The sequence below is a fragment of the Callospermophilus lateralis genome, chromosome 5 (genome assembly GCF_048772815.1).
Source record: "Callospermophilus lateralis isolate mCalLat2 chromosome 5, mCalLat2.hap1, whole genome shotgun sequence".
NCBI lineage: Eukaryota > Metazoa > Chordata > Mammalia > Rodentia > Sciuridae > Callospermophilus > Callospermophilus lateralis.
The window spans coordinates 119,240,831-119,262,440 of NC_135309.1; the positions used below are offsets into that span (position 1 = coordinate 119,240,831).

Sequence of the window (21,610 nt, forward strand, 5' to 3'; positions counted from 1 at the left end):
TTGCTTAAACTTATTTATGCAAAAGATTTTTCGAGTGTCTCTACATGCCAGGCATCATGAAAGGCTCTACAAAGACAGTAATGTGTGACTTTATTCTGAAAGGACTTGTTGTCCAATAAAGCACACAATAAAAAGTACACGGAGAGTGAGTGCTATTAGAGGAGTATTTATGTCCAATTAGGAGTATTTAGTCAAGGTGCAGTCAATAGTTCTTGTCCTGTAGAAAATTAAAATATAAACTTTAAGAGATCAGGTATGTTTTTAGAACATTTGAATTTAAACACCGGGGAATATGATTGTAGAGTTGTTATTCAACAATCATTTTTTTCATTTTAAACCCATCCAGTATTGTTTACATAGAGATAGAATCTCATATCAATGTGCTTTTATGCCACTCATATGATTCCCTCTTCTGTTCTACCTGGTTCTGTGAAGTTATAATGTTCCTGGTGCCCCCATTAGGAAGACCCAAGTGTTCAATAGAACATCTCAACCCATTGTTCAGGGCTTTGCACCAATGACAGTGACTTCTATTTTCAGTTTTAATTCTGGGGAGATCTGAATTGATATGCCAAAGCCCCAGATTTACCAGCCTCCTCCCTGCTTAAGCCTATGTTTCTCCCTGGCCATTTGTATCCATATCTCTTTTTATTTCTTTGTGACTTTTGTCTTGCCTTTGCTTGTATTCCCCCACCCCTCCAACCCCTTATGTGTAGGGAAGGGTCTGCACTCCCTGTTTGTTTTATGCATAAACTGTTTTCTCACACAGTACTGTCTTTGTAGAGCCTTGCATGATGCCTGGCACGCAGGGACACTTGATAAATATTTTGCATAAAACAAAAACTCCTGAAGTGTAGGGAAGGGGCTGCATCCCTACAATCATTCCACCAAAGCTTGGGCTCCTGCTTCTTAGGATAGTTCAAAGGGAAATGGCAGAACAGGAGGTGTCCTCAGTGGGGCCCTTGATGAAGTTTCAGAATGATGAAGTTGTCAATTAATAAGCAGTTCATCCTTTATGAAACTTGAGCTTGTTCCTTTCTGTTGTTTAAGTCTTTCTTTCTGTCTCGGCCTTCGGCTTGCTTGTTTTCTTTTTTTTGGTTTATGTTTTGGCTATCTTACATAGCCATTATTTCAAACCAAACCCAAACAAACAAAATAAAATAAAGCAAATATGGTTATTTGCTGTGTGGACTCTGGTGCCAAACTGCTGGGTACAAATTGTGGCTTCTCCAGGTTGTGGCTGTTTGAGCTTGTGTCTCTGTATCATCCATGTGCTTGTGTCTGAGTTCTCTGATCAGTGAAACTAGTACACTCATCCCTTCAAGGTAGGGTTGCTGTGGAAATGGAGTTGAGTTTGTACCTACAAAGTGCTTGGAATGTCTCCATTGTGTATTTTAAGGGATACCTACTATATTTTTATGTATTTTTTTTATTTATATAGGGAGTGGGAACATGGGAGGAATAGACAAACTCTATCTAGAGGGGTTGGAGGGGAAGGGGAGACATGGGGTGATTAATAATGGTGGAATGTGGTGATCATTACCTACTATATTTTTATTTGAAAAACAAAAGGTCTTAAAAATTTACTTTGAGTAGGTAGAATTTATTTAATATTGCACATTTGAAATTTGTATTGACTCAGTAAGGAATGTATAATACATGGTATAGTATAGATATTTCTGTAACAGTATGAAAGTGAGGCTAATTTTGTATTAATTTACTAAGAAAAAGAACTCTTTAATTTTTGTCATTTTCTTGATATATTATTATATAACTTGGGAACATGTAAGAAGTTTCATTTAGTGCTAAATTATAAAAAGCTTAGTTATAGAACTATTATACATTTTTTTAAAAATATTTTTACTTATATATGCACACAATGTCTTTATTTTGTTTATGCATTTTTAAGTGGTGCTGAGGATCAAACCCAGTACCTCACATGTGCAAGGCAAGCACTCTGCCTCTGATCCACCACCCTAGCCCACTATTATACATTTTTACACTGCCATCTATATTATGAAATTTTATGGTAGTAATACATTTCAAGGAGTAGATGATGTTTATCCCAAGAAAAAGAAGAAACCTTATATTTAATGACCCCAAACACCTGTTACAAATTGCACAACTTCCTTTGGTTGTGTTTTTTTTTTAGTTATAATAAAGAATAGCAATTCAGATTACTTTTTAGCACTACTTAAGATAGTAAAAGTAATACCTAAAACATGTTATCCTTTCTTAATTAAAATATATTTCAAACTAGAAAAAAAGTGCTTAGAACAGCACCTGGTACACAGTTTCTCAGTATTAAGAACTATTGCCATAATAAATTATTTCATAGAATTGTTTATAGGAAGAGAAAAAAGAAAATGAATTACTCATAATATTACCTAGAGAGAATTTCTATTATTAATGTTTTTTATTGTATATCCTTTTTTCTATGCATGTTTTTAACTCAGAAATGAGGTCTTGCTGGGCTGTTTTGGAGCCTGAGTTCTTCACTTACAACAGTGTACTATGCTCATTATTTTCATGCTTTTCAACATCCAACATTATTTTTAATGCCTGCATCATGTCTAATATAAAATTGATATTTTACTTCTCTACTCCTTTACTGTTAGTTGTTTACAGTATTTCCAGTTTTTCAACATATAAACAATGTGCTAAGCAATACCTTTACAGACAATTATTTGAATATATTCATGAGTATTTTTTTAGGAAAGATTTGTAAGTAGACTTGCTAGACAAATGTTGTTACCTCCAACTTTCCTTTCTAAAACACCTGTTTTAGATGCTTAGAAATTCACACATCCATGTGGCCTTTGAATTTCTTTTGTAGTTCAGTAATTCTTTAAAAGCAAAACCAAAAACCAATTAAAAAAAAAATCCCAGGGCTGGGGATATAGCTCAATTATTAGAGTGCTTGCCTTGCATGCACGTGGCCCTGAGTTCAATCCCCGGCAAAACACACACACACACACACACACACACACACACACACACACAAGAAATCCCAGAAAATTCCTTCTCCTTTTTTTACAAGTAAGATTTTTCTATGTTTTTTGTTAAAAAAAAAAAATTATAGAAATTCTTTGTGATTTCTTATATATATTGCCTTTTTAAAAAAACTTTATTTATTTTTATGTGGTGCTGAGAATCATACCCAGTGCCTCACACATGCTAGGCAAGCGCTCTACCACTGAGCCACAACCCCAGCCTGTGTATTGCCTTTTAAATATCCAAATTCTTCTCTGTGATTATGAAAAGAAAGTTTTGTAACTTATGTCTAGTAGTCTAAATGTGAGCTCCTAAGAATAATGTGGCAGAGCTGAGTGACTTGGGGCAAATTATTTAACCCCTCTAAGCTTTAGTTTTTTCCTCTGTGGAAAGGGGTTCATTCCTTCTCTTCTGGTGTCCTCAGCTGTCCTGGAGCTCTTGATTCTCCTTTGGCAGATGCCAGTTTTGAGCTGTTTTCCAACAGTGTATTTATTTGACATTTGTTTTAGAAAATTTGTCAAAGTAATCTACTTTAGTTTTATTGTAATTAATCACTCAATTTGGACAGTGTGTGGATTTGAATAGGTATTCCTCAATTTAATTGTAAATTAATAAAAAATTATTTTATGAGCTGGGCACAGTGGCATTCTTCTATAATCCCAGATGTTCCAGAGGCTGAGACAATAGGATCTCAAGTTTAAGACCAGCCTCAGCAACCAGCAAGACCACGTCTCAAAAAATAAAAAGTTATTTTACTGTGCTAAGTGTGGTGGATCATGCCTGTGGTTCTGGCTGCTTTGGAGGCTGAGGCAGGGGGATCCCTTGAGCCCAGGAATTTCAGACAAGCTTGTGCAATCTAGCAAAACCCCATTTCAAAAAAAAAAAGTTTTTATATTAATCACACTTCGGCTTCACTGAGTAGTTGAAACTACCATAGTAAATGAAGGTTGGTACTGTTTACTGTCATGCTTATTGATGATGTTTTTTTTGTAATTTATAAACATTCATCTATAATATGAGCTAATCTTAAGAGTCCTTTACTCATTTCTCATTGGTCCACACAAAGAAAGTTAGTTTGTAATTGTAATTATTTATCTTAAATCAAATTATTCTTATCAAATCATACCCTATATATTGAAAGATTTATTCTCTTACTATTCCTTCTCCTTCCTTTCCTTCTTCTTCCTCGCCTCCCAAATTAGAATTCTGAGATGTGGTTCAAGCGTCACAGTATTGCCATTGGAGAGGTGCCTGCTTGCCGTCTTGTCCACCGCAGACAGCTGACAGAGGCCAATGTAGAAGAGATATGGAAGTCTATGACATTATCATAGTATGTACATTTGATATCTATGAGAAATTTTTGTGATTTTCTTTATGTTTTGTATCTTTATTATTCTCTGCATATTTAATTTCTGAAATTATGGAAAACATCTCAACTTTTGCATAATCTCTAGCTATGTTGTTTAGCAAACAATTTACATTCTGAAAATTTTCTATTGCTATTTAAATAGGAATTCAAGAGTTTAACTTTTGAGTAACATTGAAATCTTAATAAACACAAGGGAAATTCGGTCTCATGTATGAAGAACTATAAGTATAATTGAAGTTAAGAGTATTACAGCAATTATTTTTTCTCACAAAGATATACTAGTAGCAGTTTGTAATCATTGGATAAATTAGTTTTTGATTGTATAATATTTTTTCTTATAAAATTATTTTCTTGGAATTTAAAGCATTGTATTATTGAATCATTAAAGTAGTATGTTAATGGCAAAAGGATATCTTTTAAGGTTTTTATTTTTAAATTGTATTCCATTTCTAAGTTTGCCTTCAATGATTGGGTGAAGTGCATGACAATAATGCCCTTTAAAGAATAACGTTCTGCAGCACCATGTTTCAAGGTTAATAATGATTATTATTTATCTTCTAGTTTACAGAAAATCCTTGGCTTAGACTCCTTAGAAGAAGTTTTAGATGTCAAATTTGTCAACTCCAAGTTCATCGTCCATAATGTATATAGTGTTAGCAAGCAGGGAGTGGTTATCCTTGATGACAAGTCAAGTAAGTGCATGAAAACCATTTGTTCTTGGTTGACCTGGCACATTGGCTCTGCAGATCCATCAGCTTCTTTTTGACCCTTCCCTAAACCTAAGCAAGTTTATCCTCTCCTTTCATATATCTTTCTCTCATTGTACAATACTTAAAAAACAAACAAAAAATAAAAAATAAAACTTTGGCTAATTTTTTTGGATAAAGAAAATGTCATGGAGAGATGAGTGTCCAGAAGTGAAAACCTTAGCAAAATCCATCTAGAGGCTAGTTCATTGTAACCCCCCTGCTCCCACCTACCACTAAGTGGTTCTGTGTTATCCCTAGGTAAAACCCTCTGGAAAGTAAGTATGTTTAAGACCTAACGGAGTGAGTCAGTTTTAACATGAGGGCTGGGAGCCACTGCCTTTAGCTTCTGGCTCACTTTTTCATGATATGTCTTTGTATCAGATTATCTGGTATAGTCTTGATTTATGTCATTTTTTTTAAACAAGGTACTTCTTTAAATGTTGAGGGTATTTCATACCTTTTCCTCCAGACCCATTTATAAATTGGAGGGAAGAAAAAGACATTTCATTACCTACCTAACCTAGTTTTTGATTTGGAAATATATAGTCCTATCACTGTAGTATAGTGATGCCTATAGTGCCCAACAATTCCTAGGTTTGTTTTAATTGGACATAACTTTCCTGTGTTAATGTGAATATATGACCAGGGTAACTCCATATCATGTTCAACCACAAGAATGGGATACTTATTAGAATGTTATACTCCATGTATGTATAATATGCCAAAATACACTTTACTGTCATGTACATTTAAAAAGAAAAATAAAAAACAAACAAAACAACTTTCTTCCTACGGGTGAGGGTTAAACCAGAATTGGACATGTGCTTTTATTTTATTCTTTGATTTTTCTCCTTTAATTCAATTCTTGATGCTGAGGATTGGCTAGAACTAAATGACCTTTGGATGTGAGAAGATAGTAAGTATAATACATCTTGGGATTTTATAAAACATTAAATTCAGGGCTTGAGGCTCCTGAGCAGCAGACAGAGGGTACCAGAAGGAGCCTGAGCAGTTGTAAGAGGACAGGAGGGGTTTCTAGGCCATGTCACCTAGCAGGAGCAGAGCCTGTCTTTGAAAATGGAAAACTTTCTCTTTCATACCCCTTCTATCAGGAATGGAGGGGGGAGGCAGAAATAGATTTGTGGTGGCTTTGTGAGTTTTTGAGTTAATATCACCATATAACATTAAGTTTTGTAGAAGTGCATCTAAATCCTTCCCCGTTCTCTGAGTGTAGCAGACGCTTGCAGATACAGTTGATAATCAGTCATCTTTTGTTTAAGATCTTTAGGGAAGAGAGGATATTATAAACTCCTGTTCAGGAGATTCAGGTTTACTCAATTCAAAAGATCTTCCCATTTTTACCCAAGAAGATGAAGTGGAAGCCTGGATGTTGGTCCTTCTCATCAATGTCTGTGGCAGGGCAGAGACTGAAAAGGCTCAGCTGGGACTTTTTGAAGCAGTGTTTTTCTTCTATTATTTTAAGGCTATCCTAATACTTAATAGCCTAATATTAACTTGTCTGTAAAACTCTCTTTGCCAAAAGCATTTTTTAAATGTTAATAGCTAAAATGAAACTTACATTGGATCTACAAAAGGTACCTTTTTGGGTTCTATCTTAGCATTGCATAAAAAAATAAACAAATAAAATAAAGGCAATTTTTCCATCTACATTAAAACAAAAACAGCAAAAGAAAAAAAAAAAAAGAAAAAAGAACGTATCTTTTTTTGGTTGTTGTTGGGTATTGTTCCCAGGGCCCTGTGCATGATAAGCCTGTGCTCCACTACTGAGCTATACTACCCCAGCCCATAATTTACTCTTTGCTATTTATTTTGTTTCATAAATGCATTTGATGGGTATTATTTTTGCTACTTCTGAATTTTCTTTGCCTTTCATAATTTTTAGGGTTAATTGATTTGTCTGTTGATTTATTTCTCTGGGCCAAACTATCCAATTGTTTCTTTTTTCTAATGGTGCATCTTGTCCTTAGAGAAATTTGTAGGTGTCATTTATCAAAGTACAGGTTATAACACTTCTGCTAAGAAAGACTTCTATCTTTTAAATGTTCTGATGCAAAAATTGGTCATATGTTCATATTACCTGGGCAAGTAGTACGTTCTTAATAATATTATATATATATATATATATATATATATTTTTTTTTTTTTTTTCCTTGAGTTACATAGAATTGAAAAACTTTTTATTTTCATTTCTCCTGCAGAAGAACTTCCTCATTGGGTACTGTCAGCTATGAAGTGTTTGGCAAATTGTAAGTACTAATTATCTGCCAGTTTTATGGAATTGAAAGAAATTAGTGCCCTGAATTAGAAAATATTTCGGCTCAATGGACCAAATACTGATTTGACACCTGTGAGACTGGCAGCTAATTGTTTTGGGACTACTGTGCTTTTAGTGATAAATTTGTGACTTAGTGAAAGGGCTATTATAAAATAATTTTAAAGGCATTTGGTACTTCCATTTTCATATGGATGTAATCACACTGTAGATAAAGTCTCACTACTTCTGACTGCTTCATCACAGGAGAGAAATAAGTTAGTAATAGTACATGTAACGTAGTGACAACTGCCTATTGATAGTCTACAGGTTTTTATTCCTGAAGCCTGTATTTTTATTCCTAGAAGACATGCTATAAAGTATCTACTATAGTTATGTCATTAGTTTGCTCAGCAGATCTTTCTCATATTGGCTTTTCATAGGGCAGTATTTTCAGTGGGAAATATTTTAGTGTGTACTGATTCAACTGATATGCAGGATGGATTGGAAGGAGAAGGACCTACATGCAGAGAAATAAGAAAGGCCTGTTTTAGGAATTTGGATGTAAGACAAGGGGGACTGCACCAGGGTGGTCCCTATGAGGACTTTTGTAGGCATTTGAAATCCATTGTGTAGGCATGTGGCATCCATTTCATTGGCTATCATGGGTACTGAAAAGAAATTAGTATAGCATATTATTAACAATCATTTTTAGGAGGTTTAATGCACAGAAATTATTCTAAAGGTTAAAGGCTGACCCTCCAGACAAATGATTGATTGATTGATTGGTTTCTGGTACTAATAATTGAACCCAAGGCCTTGCATACATGCTAGGCAAGTTCTCTAACACCGAACTACATCCTCAGCCCTTTTTATTTTTCATTTTGAAACAGGGTCTCACTAACTTGGCCAGCCTGGCCTTGAACTTGTGATCTTCTTGCCTGAGTCTCCCACATTTCTGGGCTAAAAGGCATGTACTATGCTAGGCTCCAAATAAATGATCTTACTGGGAAGAAAGAGTTAGTTATTTTGGTTAACTAATAATGGTAATATTCAATCTAGAGGGCTTTCTGATTTATCTTAGAAAGGTAGTTTCCTTTTTTCTTTTTGGGTAGGACTAGCATGTACAGAGAGATATCTAAATTCTTGAATTAGTAGACCCTAAATTACTAAATTACTGATTTCATTGAGTTAGTTTTGTTTGGTTATAAGGTGAAACTAACCACTTAGCTTAATGTGAGTAATCTTAGTGGTCCTGTGTGGAGAATGACTATATACCATCATTCTGAATATGCATAGCAGCATTAATTTGTGTGAATCCCAAATTTCTCTGGGTTTAATTATTAAAATTTTCTTTGTTTTTTTTTTTGGTTAATATTTTTGAAACTATGAGATGTAGAGTACTTTGGTTTTACTTTGGGGGAGTGCTTTTTATTCTTCCCGCTCAACTATTTGAGGTAAATTAAATTTAAATTATATCTTTGACTAGAGTTGGCAATGATGAGATAGATTTAAATGGGAAGTTAAATGACCCATTTCAGAACTCCTGGAAAACCACAGATTTGGAAATCAGTCAGTGGGAAAGAACAGAGGCCAGTATCTAAGCTATAATATATTATAATATGTATTAAGGGGTGTTTATAAAGTTTAATTTTCAATGACAACTGAAATGTAGTGTAATTTCCCTGAAGATATACATGTAAAAGAACCAAACTTCTGAAGGAAGATTAGATTAACTGAATTCCTTGTTTATAGAGGGGAAAGATATGAGGCTTGATTATAAATGATCTTCACACGTATGAGGTGATACTATATGAGGTGGAGAATGTTGGCAGCTAGGAACATGCTGACATAAACCAAGTGGGATGCTTTACCAATAATTGACATGTCCATAAAGATGTTCATTGATGCACCAAAGAATAAATGGTGGCCAAAGGGCAAGGTTGACCTTTTGGATAGCTTTATAAAATCTCTTAAGTTTTATAGAATGCTCCTTGACCCTTGACATTTACTTTGAATCCATCAAACTCATGAGCTGTTCTTGGTCCTTTCCTTTTCTAAATTCAGATTCTTATTACAGTTAACTAAAACGAAACAGAAAGGATAGGCTGAATAATGATATTCGAAGGCCAATTGCCTCCTTTTCTGTAAGTCAGCTACTCATCTCTTTCTCTTTAAGACCTATCTACAATTTTTTGTAGACCATATGCATATGGGCCTCCATGCTTTGGTTGTTGGCCAGGCACAATCATGGCTGTCCACGCAATGAGGGATTAATGCTAAATGAATACGAAACCAGGTTAAATGGGATTTTCCTTCTTGTACGTTAGATTGCAAAAATTTGATCAAAACAAATTCAAACAAACAAACAAAAAGCCAAAGCATTTCTTTCTCAGAATTTGTCAGAAATAGCATTTATAAATTATAGATGCTATAAACTAGATTAAAGAAAAATATTCTTAAAGTTCAAAGTTTGTTAAGAAAGAAAAGATCTTAAAAATATTATCTCCTCTCATAGAGCTCACCGAGCACTGTCTTGTCTTTTCTTTCTTTTTGGAAAACCTGTTTTGTTTTTCTTTCTGCATATTTTCAAAAAGGATGATGAAATCTTCACAAAGGGATATAACTACTTAGAATGAACCATGTACTTATCCTGGTAGGGACTAGTTCTAAGTAATGTGTCTCACTTGCTGAGATATAAAACTAATTATTTCAGTTGGTTAAGCTTGAGCTGTATCTGTAGGAAGCAACAAAAATGATGACTAGCCAGGAGTGGTGGTGTACACCTGTTATCCTAGTGGCTAGAAAGGCTGAGGCAGGAGGATTTCGAGTTCAAACCCAGCCTCAGCAACGGTGAGGTGCGAAGCAACTCAGGAGACACTGTATCCAGATAAAATACAAAATAGGGCTGGGGACATGGCTCAGTGATCAAGTGCCCCTGGGTACAATCCCCAGTACACCGCCCCCCCCCCAAAAAGAAGTGGTGGCTACATTTGCTGCTGGTTTTACATGATCCCACATGTATAGATATTTCATTATTTTAGCTAATAAATTATTTTATAAGAAGAGAACAGATGTTCTGGGGCTGGGGATGTGACTCAAGCGGTAACGCGCTCGCCTGGCATGCGCTGGGCACTGGGATCCATCCTCAGCACCACATAAAAATAAAGATGTTGTATCCACCGAAAACTAAAAAAAATAAATAATTATTAAAAAATTCTCTCCCTCTCTCTCTCTCCCTCCTTCTCTCTCTCTCTCTCTCTCTCTCTCTCTCTCTCTCTCTCTCTCTCTTAAAAAAAAAAAGAAGAACAGAATGTTGAAAGGTTAGAAGGTTCCTAGGGAGACCAGGAAAAGACATTTCATGATGTTCCATTGGATTGAAATGTGAAGGCCCAGAATGCTTTGCACCCCTTTCTAGCTTGCTCTTCCTTCCTTACTTCAGTGATTCTGTAGAAAGAATTTCCTTTCAATTTATCTTGTCTGTTTCCTCCATCCCCCAGGGATAGAGCTCTATTGGGTGTGGTTGTTTAGTCTTTTGCAGGCATAGACATGGCCAGTGGAGGTAAGTCATCTTTTGATGGTTGGCCTGGAATGAACTAGAGAGTTTATAATCAGAATGAATTAATAAGCAAAATGTAAAATCTCCTTTTCAGGTTATCTTTTTTTTTTAAAAGAATTTGAATTTTCATTAGTCTGTAATAGTTTAATTAGAGGCAGAAATTGATTATTTTATTCAGCTCTATGACTGTAGGGTTTTATAATATACCAGTGATGAAATAATGAAAAGCTGTGAAAATCACTTTATAACTTGTCTATTGCATGTGTCAGCTAATTGTTATATAGGTTAATTTATCAAGAGTAAGAAAATTTTGAATATTTCAAAGAAAATTATCATTGTTTACATTTAATAAGTGTGCCTTTTAGAAGACTATACAGAGTACATTTCTTTTAAAATGGAAGTAGATCAGTGCTTTGCCTCATTGTTTTATAATAGATTTCAACTTAGATAGAAAACATATTTGTGTAAGTGAAATGTGTATCAATGTACATAATATCAATTTTCCTCGATATTTTTCTGTTCTGTATGTCTTGAATATCTGAATTTCTATATATCTTGAATATCTTTACCTAACACACTTACGTACAGATTATAATCTTTAAAGGTAATTGATCCATTAATTTTTTTTTTCTGTTTTTTTAAAATAGGGCCCAACTGTTCAGATTTGAAGCAGCCTATGTACTTGGGATTTGAAAAAGATGTATTTAAAACTATAGCAGATTATTATGGTCACTTGAAAGAGCCACTGCTTACATTTCATCTTTTTGATGCTTTTGTGAGTGTATTAGGTAAGTTGGAATATAACAAACATATACCTGCATTATTGATATTGACTTATTTTATTTTTTACTACCTTAAGAAGTTCATTAGCCACAACTCATGACATTTTTAAAATAAAAATGGATAAAGAGCTTGACATGGCTGGATTGATTACAGTTGTATGAAGTAGTAAAAGAAAACAGTCATGCTGTATGTATTATGAAACTTAAACCAAGGACCAGTAGTTTTTAGTTCTTAAGAAAGAATAGTATGTTGTACGTCATTTTTATACAAAAGAGCATAACTTTATTGGAGAGAAGAATATAAATGTACTGTTCATGACTCAATCTCTTATTCTGGGTATGACTTCATGAATGATCAAATGTGAGAGGTACATTTTCATTTAAAAATCTAATTTGTGTTAATAGAAGAAACAGGTTTTTGTAAAACTATTTGTTGTTTAAGACAGTATTTTAAAATAAATACAATAACTTTATCATTGTCTAAAACTTGTTGGTGTTCCTCCTATAGCTATGGGATTTAGAATTTACACTGAACGAAATATGATAGAAAGGAAAAAATCAATATCATCACTATAGGTATTCTGATATTGTTTCTTTCTTCTTGGAAATCAAATTTTCCTGTTGCTTGTTGTGATTGTTCAATGAATATATATATTTTTCTCATTAGAAGGTTTGCTTTGAAGAGGAATGATTGTGTGGGTATCATCCTGTCTATGTAGGTTTATGGGAATTAGCATGCTCTTGGTTTTGAACATCCTGGGGTTGAACAGTCTTCCTCTTTCCCTTGCTTTCCCTTCCCTCATTTCCTATGGCATTTCTTTTCTTTTTCTTTTCTATCTTTTTGCAAATCATGGATGTTGCCATAATATCCTAACAAAATATCAGCAATATGTGTATACCTTATCTGTTCTCTTAGAACAGTACTTTATTTTTTTATTGGCTCTTTTTTTAAAATAAATGACAATGGAATGCATTTTTTTAAAAATAAATAACAGTGGAATGTAATAAGAATGTACAATTCTTGGGGCTGGGGTTGTGGCTCAGTGGCAGAGCGCCTACCTGGCATACACGAGGCACTGGGTTCAATCCTCAGCACCACATAAATGTAAAATAAAGATATTGTGTCCATCTAAAACTTAAGAATAAATATTAAGAAAAGAATGTACAATTCTTATTACACATATACAGCACAATTTTTCAGATTTTTTATTGGTTCTTTCTAGTTATAGGTAACATTAGGATTCATTTTGACATAATTATAAAAGCACTAGAATATCATTTGTTCTAATTCAGCCTCCAGTACTTCCTCTTTCCCTCCTTCTTTTCTCTTTCTACTATTCTACTGATCTTTCTGCTATTTACTTATAGTTTTTTGTTTTTTTAAATCAGTGTCTTTGGATGTACATGATTGTGAGATTCACTGTGGTATATTCATATGTGTACATAGGAAAGTTAGGTCGGAGTCAGATTCATTCCGCTATTCTTTACTATCCCATCTCTCCTACCTCCCCTTCAATCCTTTTCTCTATTCTACTGATACTTCGTCCTCTGTGCTTCCCCACCCCCTGCCCCATTTCGGATTAGCTTCTGCGTATCAGAAAACATTCAACATTTGACTTTTTGGGACTGGCTTTTTCACTCAACATGAAAGTCTCCAGTTCCACCCATTAACTGGCAAATGCCATAATATCATTCTTCTTTATGGCTGAGTAAAACTCCGTTGAGAGAGAGAGAGAGAGAGAGAGAGAGAGAGAGAATTTATTTACTTTACCCATTCATCTGTTGAAGGGCACCTATTGTTGGCTATTGTGAATTATGCTGGCATAAACATTGATGAGGCTGTGTAACTGCAGTATGCTCATTTAAAATCTTTTGCATATGTACTGAGGAGTGGGATGGCTGGGTTATATGGTGGTTCCATTCCTAGTTTTGAGGAATCTCCATAGAGCTTTCCAGAGTGATTGCACTAATTTGCTGTTCCATCGATAATGTGAGTGTACCTTTTCCCCCTACATCGTGGCCAGCATTTATAGTTACTTGTCTTCTTGATAATTGCCATTCTGACTGGAGTGAGATGAAATCTCAGTGTAGTTTTAATTTGCACTTATCTAATTGCTAGAGATTTTAACGTTTTCATATATTTATTAACCATTTGTATTTCTCATTTTGAGAAGTTTTTGTTTAGTTTTCTTGTCCATCTATTTATTTTTTTAAATGTTTTTTGAGTTTTTTTAATATTCTAGATACTAATACTCTATCTGAGGAGCAGGTGGCAAAGATTTGCTCCCAATCTGTAAGGTTTCTTGTCAGGCTCTTGTTTCCTTTGCTGTGAAGAAGCTCTTTGATTTGATGCCGTTCTACTTATTAATTTTAAATTTTATTTCTTGTGCTTTAGGAGTCGTTAAGGAAGTCAGTTCCTAAGCCAACATGATGGAGTGTTGGGCCTACATTTTCTTTTAGTAGGTGCAGGGTTTCTAGTCTAATTCTTAGGTCTTTGATCCACTTTGAATTGGGTTTTGTGCAGGGTAAAAGACAGGGGTTAAATTTTATTCTTCTATATATGGATTTCCAGTTTTTCTAACAGCATTTGTTCAAAAGGCTATCTTTTCTCCAGTGCATCATTTTGTCACCTTGTCTAGTATCATATAACTGTATGTGGATTTGTTTCTTTGTCTTCTGTTCTAGTCCATGGGTCTTCATGTCATTTTGGTACCAGTACCAGGCTGTTTTTGTTACTGTAGCTCTGTAGTATAATTTGAAGTCTGGTTTTGGGATGCCTCCTGCTTTGCTCTTCTTGCTAAGAATTGCTTTTGCTATTCTGGGCATCTTATTTTTCCAAACGAATTTCCTAACTGCTTTTTCTAGTTCTGTGAAGAATATCATTTGAATTTTGATGAGAATTGCATTGAATCTGTATAGTGCTTTTGGTAGTATAGCCATTTTGACAATATTAATTCTGCCTATCTAAGAACATGGGAGATCTTTTCATCTTCTAAGGTCTTCTTCAACTTCTTTCTTTAGTATTCTATAGTTTTCTTTGTAGAGGTTTTCCATCTCTTTTATTAGATTGATTCCCAAGTATTTTATTTATTTATTTTTTTAGGGCTATTGTGAATGGGATAATTTTTCTACTTTCTTTTTCAGCAGATTCATCATGATTATTTTATGAGTGTTGATCTTGTATCCTGTTACTTTGCTGAATTCATTTATGGTTTCTAGAAGTCTTCTGGTGGAGTTTTCTGGGTCTTCTAAATATAGTATTATGTCATCAGCAAACAGATCATTTAAGCTGTTTTCTTCTTTGTATCCCTTTAATTTCCTTCTCTTGCCCCATTGTTGTGCTTAGAATTTCAAACACTGTGTTGAATAAAGTGGTAAAAGCAGTCATCCTTGTTTTGTTCCTGTTTTTACAGGAAATGCTTTCTGTTTTTTTTCATTCAGTATCATGTTAGCCTTGGGTTATCACTTGTAGCCTTTAAATATTGAGGTAAGTTGCTTTTATCCCTAGTTTTTCTAGTGTTTTAAACAAAAATGAGAGCTGTACTTTATCAAGTGCTTTTTCTGCATCTGGTGAGATAATCATGTGATTCCCGTCCTTAAGTCTATTTAGTGGTGAATTATATTTATTGACTTATATGTGTTGAAGCAATCTTGCATCCCTGGGATGAAATCCCCTTAATCATGATGCACTATCTTTTTAATGTGTTTCGTATGCAGCTTGCCAATATTTTAGTAAGAATTTTTGCATCTATTCTCATTAAGGATATTGGTCTGAAGTAATTCCCTCCTTTTCAATTTCATAGAGTAATTTGAGGAGAATTGGTATTAGTTCTTCTTTAAAAGTCTGGTAGAACCCAGCTGAGAATCCATCCAGTCCTTGACTTTTCTTTGTTGGAAGACTTTTAATAGCTGCTTCAAATTCATTATTTGATTTTTGATCTGTTTAAGTTTTCTATATCCTCATGGTTCAATTTGGGTAGGTCATATGTCCCTAGGAATTTGTATCTTCAAGATTTTCTAGCTTATTGGAATATAAACATTGAAAATAGTTTCCTATGACCCTCTGGATTTCAGTACTGTCTGTGGTGATATTTCCCTTTTCATCTCAAATTTTGTTAATTTGAGTTTTTTCCCTTTTTCTTTTGGTTAGTTTCACTAAGGTTTTATCAATCTTGTTTATCCTTTCAAAAAACCAAAACCATCTCTTTGTTTTGTCAATCTTTTGCATTTGTTTCTCAATTTCATTGAGTTTAGTTCTGATTTAAATTATTTCCTGTCTTTTTTTTTTTTTTTTTTTTTTTTTACTGATTTGGGTGTTGGTTTGTCCTTCTTTTCTAGGGCCTTGATATGTAATGTTGTAATGTTAGATTATTTATTTGGTATTTTTATATTTGTTTAATGTATGAACTCAGTGCAATGAACTTTCCTCTCACAACCGTCTTCATACTGTCTGTTATGATTTGGATAGGGTGTTCCCCAAAAGCTCATGTGTGAGACAATGCAAGAAAGTTTGGAGAAGAAATGATTGGTCACAGCCTTAACGTAATCAGTAAATTATTTCCTGATGGGAATAACTGAGTGGTAACTGGAGACAGGTGGGGTGTGGCTATGGGGTAAATATTTTGTATCTGAAAATGGAGAGTCTCTATCTCTCTCTCTCTTATGCTTACTGATCAAGTGTTTCAGGACATGAACTCCAGTTTGTCAGTCTCCAGTTTCCTCCATTGCTTCTAGGCCAGGTTCACTTAGCTCCTTGCTCTTATCTGTTCTACTTGGTTGCTCCTGTAGGCACCTGAGCTTGTGATCCCAGGGTTATTTGCTAGTGGACTGGAAGGCTATTAGAATATTTGCTATCCCCTTCCTGCAAATTGTTAAATCTAGAGATCTAGAAAATGCCATTCACATTCACTAAATTGATTATGCACTGGATCATCTCATTCAATAGATCAGGATCTCTTCCTCTGTTTTTTTTTAACCTAGAAATATACATAAGGTTAGATTTTCCATTCTTTGGTTCTTTTCTCAATGACTTTTAGGAGACCTTCTAGAACTGTGTACTATCTTTACCTCTCTGTCTTTATGTTCTTCTTGTTATAATCGGGGTCCTCATTGCATGTTTTTCTTAAGGGAAAACAATTCTTTTTTTTCTAGAGGGGGCCTAGTTGGTGTGCTTGATCAGATAGTATGCTCTTGCCCATGTTAGTCCAAAGTTCTTGCTGGTGGTGCTATCTGCTGTCAGGGCTGGGGACTTGTGACCAGAACTTTTGAAGATGCAGATGGGGCAAGGTAAGGATGTTGAATCACCCCTAAATATAATGATTAATGTTCTACCATGATTGTTGGAATAAAGTGTAGAGTTAGGTACTCCTAAAGGTGGAAATTTAGGGAAATGCCCTAAAGTTACTTACTAGGCTCTAACTAAATATGTAAACTATAGCAGTAATCACTAAGATAATTGAGAAAACTTTGGGGAATAAAGTTTGAGACCTTTCCCACACTGTTTTGGCAAGATAAAGGATTAAATTTATATAAAAAATGCAAATATAAAATATGGTTGATCTTTGTCTGATATTTTTATGTGTAAAGGACTTTCCTAGAATAAAAACAAAAGAAGTTATGAAAGTGCTGTAGCAGTGTGAGATTCTTTATTTAGGAAAAAGTATCTCTTCAGCATAGGTGAATTTCTGTCTACTTTTAAACACTTCCCAAAGATGACTGTTTGCTTTTCCTTAAAAATCTCCAGAGAAATAGTCCCACTTGCTATATCTTTCTTTAGGTAGGAAGTTTTGCCAATTGATGTATAGTCTGAATCTTTTTCACCTAGTGTAAACCTTTTCTTTTTAATACCTGTCTCAGTAAAAATGAAATTTGGACTTTTAAATTATTTTAGTTGCTCAAAACCTACAGTTAACCCTTCTTGAGTCTCTGGTTGAACAGACAAGGTCCCATTGTCTTTCTGGGAACTTCTGAACCTTCTCATAAGTTTTCCTTTTTTTTTTTTTTTACTGCTTTGATTGAGTGCCTGATAGCTTGTTTTCGTACATGTTAGTGGAAAGATCAATCCTACTTGCAAAAATAAACTGTTTATGTTCCTAGGGTTCAAAAATAGAAATCTGGTTAAATCACTGGGAATAGAAAAAAGAGAGAGAGAGAGAGAGAGAGAGAGAGAGAGAGAGAACACAGGAGTAGATATTACCCAGAGCACTTAATTCTGAACCTGTCATATAGTTATTGTGGCCAACACGGCTTCTTGACCTTTAGTAATGTCACACATTACACATTTCCATTATTTTTTAATTTATTTATTTCAATCAGAAAAACTGTTGGGTTTCCTTGAGTATTACTTATTAACCTGTCCCACTTAATGCTTAGTGAAATGATGAAGTGTTTTCCTGATAGAAAAAAATTTAAGGATGAATTTATCTAAGTTATTTGGCTGGATAATTTATTATATTTTCATTATTTTATTATTATTTTATCAAGAGAAATATCATCAAGCTCCTTAATTTGTTGACCTGGTTTTATCCATCAATGAATCACTCTGCCTCTTTGATCCCAGTTTTTTCCTTGTAAATGACAGTGATGTCTGTCATATTACAGATTTGAAAACATTAAAGTACAGAAAGACAACACAAATGAGCACAGCTTTAATGACCTGTAGGATAGTATCAAGCAGTCTAATATACATGTAATTAAAATCTCTGAAGGAGAAGGGGAATAGAATGTATTTCCTCCTCTATGGCTTCTTTAACATTTTATTATTAATTTCATGAATTTGATTATGATGTATCTTGGTGTGGTTGTTTAAACTAAGATAGGTATAGCTAATAAAGCAGTCAAGGAGGTGATATGCAGTATTTAAGAGTACTTGGGGATGCACAGACTCAAGATAACCCCTAATTTCCCTGTTTCCTGGTACCTATAATTCATACCCTTTGAGTAGAATTGGAACCTGTGTCTTGCTTCTAGCCAAGAGCTCATGTTGAGAGTGATGTACAATAAAAGCAATTTAATAATTATAAAATAATTGAAATGGTACTAAGTTCTCTGATGCCAATGGAATTAAATTAGGACTCCAGGTCCAGATGGCTTCACTGGTGAATTAGACCAAGCATTTAGGATGAAATAATGCCAATTATACAAAAAATCCTTTCATAAAATAGATGAAGAAATAATCCTGAATCATTTCCTGAGGCCAGTATTATCCTGAGGACAAAACCAAACCAAGAAATTACAATGCAATATTGGATAAAACCCATTACAAAAATACATTACAAAGTTGCAGATTGAATATAACAGTATATATAATGTGTAATATCATATCATAACCAAGTACCATTTATCACAGGAAGGTGAGATTGGTTTAATATAAAATTAATCAATATAATTTACATTGTTAATAGGACAAAGGAGAAACCATGATCATATCAATAATTGCAGAAAATGCATGTGAAATAGTCAACACCTATTAATGATAAAAATGCTAATAAGTAAATTAGGAATTGAAGGAGACTTCTTTGGCCTTATCAAGGTACTTATGAGAAATTTAATTTTAAACTAAGAGAGGTATAGCTAACATTTTTTTGTAATGGTGATATACTGAATGTTTTTCCCTGAGATCAGAAAAAGGTAAAACTCTTCACTGTTAAGTATCATTTTTCTAAAGGTCAGTATTAAACATGAAGATGAAATAAAGGGTTCAGGTTGGAAGGAAGAATTAAAACTGTATTTTTCATCAAGTGTCTATGTAGAAAACCGTTAAGAATCTGCTTCCCCCCAAACAGCCACTTGAACTTTTTCTTCTGATGAGTGCAGGGTCTCAGGTCTAACTTCTAGGTCCTTGATCCACTTTGAGTTGAGTTTTGTGAAAGGTAAGAGATAGGGTCTAATTTCATTTTGTTAATATGGATTTCCAGTTTTTCGAGTACCATTTCTTGAAGAAGCTATCTTTTCTCCAATGTATGTTTATGGTGCCTTTGTCTAGTTTGAGATAACTATATTTATGTGGTTTTGTCTCTGTGTCTTCTATTCCATAACATTAGGCTTCATGTCTGTTTTAGTGCTAATACATCCTGTTTTTGTTTTTATAGCTCTGTAGTGTAATTTAAGGTCTGGTATCGTGATGCTTCCTGCTTTACTTTCATCACTGAGCATTACTTTGGCTATTTAGGGCCTCTTATTTTTCCAAATGAATTTTATTACTGCTTTTTCTATTTTTATGAAGAATGTCATTGGAATTTTAATAGGAATTTCATTAAATGTGTATAGTGCTTTTGGTAGTATGGCCATTTTGACAATATTAATTCTGCCTATCCAAGAACATAGAAGATATTTCCATTTTCTGTGGTCTTTTTCAATTTCTCTTTTTAGTGTTCTGTAGTTTTCATTGTAGAAGTCTTTCACCTCTTTTGTTAGATTGATTCCTAAGTATTTTATTTTATTTTTCAGGCTATTGTGAATGGGCTAGTTTTCTGGATTTCTCTTTCAGCTGAGTGGTCGTTGGTGTATAGGAATGCAATTGATTTATGGGTGTTGATTTTATATCCTGCTACTTTTCTGAATTTATTTATGAGTTCTAGAAGCTTTCTGGTAGAGTTTTTTGAGTCTTCTAAATATAGAATCATGTTTTTAGCAAATAGGAATAGTTTGAGCTTTTCTTTTCCTGTTTGTTTCCCTTTAACCTCTTTCTTTTGTCTAATTATTCTGGCAAGGGTTTCAAGGACTATGTCGAATAGGAGTGGTGAGAGGGCATCCCTGTCTTGTTCCAGATTTTAGTGGTCAAGAATTAATAAATGGAATGATATCAAACTACAAAGCTCTTTATAGCAAAGGAAACAATCAGGAACATGAACAGAGAGCCTACAGAATAGGAGAAAATCTTTACCACCTGCACCTCAAATAGAGCATTAATCTCCAGGATATACAAAAAACTTAGCGCCAAAAACCAAATATCCCAGTCAATAAATGGGCAAAGGAACCGAACAGGCAGTTCACAGAAGAAATATGAATGGAGGAGTTAGAGAATATCATGCTAAGTGGAGTAAGCCAATGCCCAAAAACCAAAGGCCGAATGTTTTCTCTGATAAGTGGATGCTAATCCATAATGGTGGGGGCCGGGGCATGGGGTAAGTGGAGGAACTTTGGATGGGGTGAAGAAAAGTGGGGGAGGGGAGAGGGGGTAGGAAAGAGGGTGAAATGAGACCTAGATACATGTATGATTGCACAAATGGTGTCCCTACTTTGGGTACAATCAGATATGTTAAAAATAGTGTTCCATTTGTGTATAATGAATTCAAGAACATTCTGCTGTCATGTATAACTGATTACAACAAATAAATAAATTAAAATTAAAAAGAATATGTGAAAAATACTTAACATCTCTAGCAATTAGAGAAATGCATATTAAAACTACATTGAGATTCCATCTCACTCCAGTCAGAATGGCAGTTATCAAGAATACAAGTAACAATAAATGTTGGTGAGGATGTAGGAGAAAAGGTACACACATACATAGCTGGTGGGACTACAGATTGGTGCAACCTCCTTGGAAGGCAGTGTGGAGATTCCTCAGAAAACTTGGAATGGAACCACCATTTGACCCAGTTATCCCACTCCTTGGTATATACCCAAAGGACTAAAATCAGCATATTAATGTGACGCAGCCATATCAATGTTTTGAGCAGCTGAATTCATAATAGCCAAGGTATGGAACCAACCTAGGTGCCTTTCAATAGATGAATAGATAAATAAAATGTGGTGTGTACACACACACGCTCTCGCACACACACACACAATGGAATATTACTCAGCCATAAAGAAGCATGTAATTATAGTATTTGCTGGTACATGGAACTGTAGATATCATGCTAATTGAAAGAAGTTAGT

At 34.3% G+C, this 21,610-nt stretch overlaps 1 protein-coding gene across 4 annotated transcripts in view; it reads left to right on the forward strand.

The window, feature by feature from the left end:
• Positions 1–21,610, forward strand: part of Depdc1b (DEP domain containing 1B) — a 133,291-nt gene that overhangs the window by 95,916 nt on the left and 15,765 nt on the right. For all 4 annotated transcript variants that reach the window (XM_076857251.2, XM_076857250.2, XM_076857253.2 and 1 more), the window contains exons 4-7: positions 4,197–4,324; positions 4,925–5,055; positions 7,332–7,379; positions 11,591–11,731. In XM_076857251.2, coding sequence (XP_076713366.1) covers positions 4,197–4,324; positions 4,925–5,055; positions 7,332–7,379; positions 11,591–11,731 — 448 coding nt within the window. The remainder of the gene's footprint in view (positions 1–4,196; positions 4,325–4,924; positions 5,056–7,331; positions 7,380–11,590; positions 11,732–21,610) is intronic.